The 4,755-nt window shown below is 48.6% G+C and overlaps 1 protein-coding gene across 2 annotated transcripts in view; it reads left to right on the top strand.

Annotated features, from left to right (window-relative positions):
• TIMP2 (TIMP metallopeptidase inhibitor 2) overlaps window positions 1-4,755 on the top strand; it is a 30,483-nt gene that overhangs the window by 21,448 nt on the left and 4,280 nt on the right. For both annotated transcript variants that reach the window (XM_011989596.1, XM_011989659.1), the window contains one exon: window positions 4,050-4,174. In XM_011989596.1, the coding sequence (XP_011844986.1) occupies window positions 4,050-4,174 (125 nt within the window). The remainder of the gene's footprint in view (window positions 1-4,049; window positions 4,175-4,755) is intronic.

Genomic DNA, 4,755 nt, shown 5'->3' with positions numbered 1-4,755 from the left:
GACCTTGTGATCCGCCCGTCTCGGCCTCCCAAAGTGCTGGGATTACAGGCGTGAGTCACCGCGCCCGGCCCTCTCAACATTTATACATGACAGCCATGTTCACGTTAGCCCAATAACTAGGACTATTGAAAAGATACAATTTTTTGGTTGGACGCGGTGGATCACTTGAGGTCAGGAGTTCAAGACCAGCCCAGCCAACATTGTGAAACCCTGCGTCTACTAAAAAATACAAAGATTAGCCACGCATGGTGGCGCACACCTGTAATCCCAATTACTTGGGAGGCTAAGGCAGGAGAATTGCTTGAACCTGGGAGGCAGGTTCCAGTGAGCTGAGATGGCACCACTGCACTCCAGCCTGGGTGACAGAGCAAGACTCTATCTCCAAAAAAAAAGAAAAGATATAATTTTCACTTCATCTCTTCTTCCTGCCATTGCTTATCTTTTGAGGAAGCCAGAATTGGTGGTAAAAGGCCAAAAGAGAAAATGGCAGGAAAAGGCAGAATGTGAAGCAAATTATTAGAACAAGCACGGGTGTGTCTCATGAGTAAACTTATTGAGCAATTACTATGTGCAGGGAACTGTGGATTCAAAAGGGTTAAGACACAACCCTTACCCTCTATATTTACTCTCTGATTAAGGAGTGAGATGCAGAAGAAAGGCAAATCTAATATAAAGTGGGAGTTGATGCTGGTCAAGTGATACATACAGTGGAAATCACCATAGAAGTTGGGAAGCCAGGATAGAGCTTCAGCCTGACTGTAGTGGTAGATGTCCAGGTTGGACGGGGAAGGGGCTGCAGTATATCTGTACGGGCACCAAATACCAGAATCAAGCAGGATACAGCAATGGGCTCCTTCCCATCTGTCTATTTTGCTCCTTCTTGATCTATTCTGAACTCACAGAAAATAGCTATCGGTCTAGTGGGGAAAGTTATATGTCTAGTTTTTATTTATTTATTTATTTTTTCTTTTGAGACAGGAGTCTCACACTGTTGCCCAGGCTGGAGTGCAATGGCATGATCTTGGCTCCTTGCAACCTCCACCTCCCAAGTTCAAGCGATTCTCCTGCCTCAGCCTCCTGAGTAGCTGGGATGACAGGCATGCACCACCACCCCCAGCTAATTTTTATATTTTTAGTAGAGATGGGGTTTCACCGTGTTGGCCAGGCTGGTCTCGAACTCCTGACCTCAAGTGATTCGCCCACCTTGGCCTCCCCAAGTGCTGGGATTACAGGCGTGAGCCACCATGCCCAGCTGGTTTTGAATTGTTTAAGGCCACCCAAACATTTACCTGGTGAAGTTACAGGATTTGGAATAAATGTTACAGGAGTAATTCTGCTTTCTCATCCTGTTCCACACCTGGAATGTCACATAAGTCTGAACGGAGAAAAGGACCTGAAGGTAAAGGAACAGCTAGAACAGGAAGTGCGAGCATAAGAATTCAAACCCAGGGAGCTGGCGCAATGAGTGCACCGTGCCCAGGACAGTGGAGGCCACTTGTGCCTGCTTGAAGTCCCAGGCAAGCCATCCACATTTCCATGGCATAGGCGTGCAGTCGGCAAGCTGCATTAGTCCTTCGCTGGGCTGCGTTTCTATTAGCGGATCCTCTGAGGCTGCTGCTGTGCTGAGATCATTAAGTCAGATGCGCTGAAACATTGTCAAACAGAAGTGCTTAGGGCAGAGCCTGAGGCTCTGCTTCTCAAGGAATTGCCCGTCAGTCTCTGCCAGGGGCAGGTGCTCATCAGTGACACCTGTGTCTCTTCACAAGGTGCTGTTGTAGCAGAAGGAATGAGGTGTTTTTTGTTTTCTGTTTTTTGTTTGTTTGTTTTTTTTTTTGAGACAGAGTCTTACTCTGTTACCCAGGCTGGAATGCAGTGGCGTGACCTCGGCTCACTGCAAGCTCCGCCTCCTGGGTTCAAGTGATTCTCCTGCCTCAGCCTCCCGAGTAGTTGGGACTACAGGCACCCACCACCACACCCAGCTAATTTTTTGTATTTTTTTTTAATTTTATGTATTTATTTGAGATGGAGTTTTGCTCTTGTCACCCAGGCTGGAATGTAGTGGCATGACCTCTTCTTGCTGTAACCTCCGTCCCCTGGGTTCAAGTGATTCTCCTGCCTCAGCCTCCCAAGTAACTGGGATTACAGGTACCCACCACCATGCCCAGATAATTTTTGTATGTGTAGTAGAGATGGGGTTTCACCATGTTGGCCAGGCTGGTCTCAAACTCCTGACTTTGAGTGATGTCCCTACCTCAGCCTCCCAAAGTGCTGGGATTACAGGCGTGAGCCACCGTGCCCAGCCTGAAAGATGGGTTTCTATTTTATTTATTTTCTTTTTTGAGACAGAGTCTCACTCTGTCGCCCAGGCTGGAGTGCAGTGTTGCAATCTTGGCTCACTGCAGCCTCCACCTCCGGGGTTCAAGCAGTCCTCCTGCCTCAGCCTCCTGAGTAGCTGGGACTACAGGCATGCATCACCATGCCTGGCTGTTTTTTTTTTTGTTATTGTTGTTGTTTTTGTATATTTAGTAGAGACGGGGTTTCACCACGTTGGCCAGGCTGGTCTCGAACTCCTGACCTCAAGTGATCCGCCTGCCTTGGCCTCCCAACGTGCTGGGATTACAGGCATGAGCCACCACACTTGGCCTAAGGGATGAGTTTTTTAATGATTTCCATAGCTGTCATTAGGTTCTGTCCGCCCCTGGAACATACTCCTTTGTTCTTTTCCTCTTGCTTGGAAAACGCCAAGGCTGTTGCCAATGTAGTATCTTCAGCAAAGGAAGGAGGCAGCTGAGTCAGGAGCCCAAAGTACAGAAAAGAGCCACAGCTCATCATGCCTGATGAAGGGAATTCAGAGCAGATTCCTAATTTTCAAAAATTCCATTCTTTGGCTCTTCGTAATGGAAAAATGCAGAATTATAAGTTTAAACTCAAATGGGAGAAACACCTGTGAATTAATATTTTGTGAAAAACAAAACGGGAAACAATACAATCTACATACTGCATGATGTTTTGTGTGTGAAGATGCATATGTGAGAGAATATTGGCCGGGCGCAGTGGCTCATACCTGTAATCCCAGCACTTTGGGAAGTCAAAGCGGGAGGATCACTTGAGCTCTGGCGTTCAAGACCAGCCTGGGCAACACAGTGAAACATCGTCTCTATCCTTTTTTTAAGAATAAAATTTAATTTAAAAGAATATTGGGGCCAGGCATGGTGGCTCATGCCTGTAATCCCAACACTTTGGGAGGCCGAGGTGAGGGTGTCACTTGAGCCCAGAAGTTTAAGACCAACCTGAGTAACATAGCAAGACCCTGTCTCTACAAAAAATATATATAGAAAAAATTAGCAGGGTGTGGTGGTGGTTCACACCTAGCTATTCGGGAGACTGAGACGGGAGGATCACTTGATCTTGGGAGGTCAAGGCTGCAGTGAGCTATGATCATACCATTGCACTCTGGCCTGAGTGACAGAGCAAGACTGTGTCAAAATCAATACTGGAATATTGGAAGGAAATACATCAAAATGTTTGCTATGGGTAATGAAAGTGGGGAAGTTTTTTCTTGATTGTTTCCTACGTTTAAGTTTCTGTCAGTGAACATGCATTATGGCTTTTTTTTTTTTTTTTCCACTTTTTATTTTTTTGAGATGGAGTCACCCAGGCTGGAGTTCAGTGGTGCCATCTTGGCTCAGTACAACTTCCGCCTCTGGGGTTCAAGAGCGATTCTCCTGCCTCAGCCTCCCCAGTAGCTGTGATTACAGGCGTGTGCTACCACACCCAGCTAATTTTTTGTATTTTAGTAGAGAGGGAGTATCATGTTGGCCAGGCTGGTCTTGAACTCCTGACCTCAAGGGATCCACCCACCTCAGCCTCCCAAAGTGCTGGGATTACAGGAGTGAGCCACCGTACCTGGCCACCCATTATGTTTGAACTCAGACTAGACAGTGCGCAGTGTTGTCACAGCAAAATCCCAGCACCCCTGCGCCGGGTGGAGGAGCTGGGCAGGAGGACTTGTGCCTCGCTCTGAGCTTGGTGATCCCGTCTCTCCACAGGAAAGGCCGAGGGGGACGGCAAGATGCACATCACCCTCTGTGACTTCATCGTGCCCTGGGACACCCTGAGCACCACCCAGAAGAAGAGCCTGAACCACAGGTACCAGATGGGCTGCGAGTGTAAGGTAAGCAGGTCCCGTCTCTGCTGAGGCGTCGCCTCCTCCCACTATCTCCAGACGGACAGCGCGTGAATTCAGCTCTGTTACTTGCCCCTTCCAGAAAAAGGAGCTGTATGGGGAGTTTTGGTCCCTGGCTTTCCAGAGCCTCTTTATCCCCGGGTTCTGATTTAAGACCAGGCTCTGGGAAGGCAGAGTCATCCCAGGAGTGAGGCTGTCTGGCTGGGGACAAAGCCTTTGGCCCCTGGTCCCTGGAGAGCCCTGAGACACATCTCTGGTCAAGGGATGTCTGGAGGCTGGGCACCATGGCTTATGCCTGTAATCCCAGCATTTTGGGAGGCCGAGATGGGCGGGTTACTTGGGGTCAGAAGTTGGAGATCAGCCTGGCCAACATGGTGAAACCTGTCTCTACAAAAATGCAAAAATTAGCCGGGTGCAGTGGCGCACGCCTGTGATCCCAGCAACTTGGGAGGCTGAAGCTCGAGAATGGCTTGAACGTGGGAGGTGGAGGTTGCAGTGAGCCAAGATCGCGCCACTGTACCCCAGCCTGGGTTGACAGAGTGAGACTCTGTCTCAAAAAAAAAAAAAAA

This window comes from Mandrillus leucophaeus, unplaced genomic scaffold (assembly GCF_000951045.1).
Source record: "Mandrillus leucophaeus isolate KB7577 unplaced genomic scaffold, Mleu.le_1.0 Scaffold1, whole genome shotgun sequence".
Lineage (NCBI taxonomy): Eukaryota > Metazoa > Chordata > Mammalia > Primates > Cercopithecidae > Mandrillus > Mandrillus leucophaeus.
This window is presented reverse-complemented; position numbering and strand designations above follow the sequence as displayed.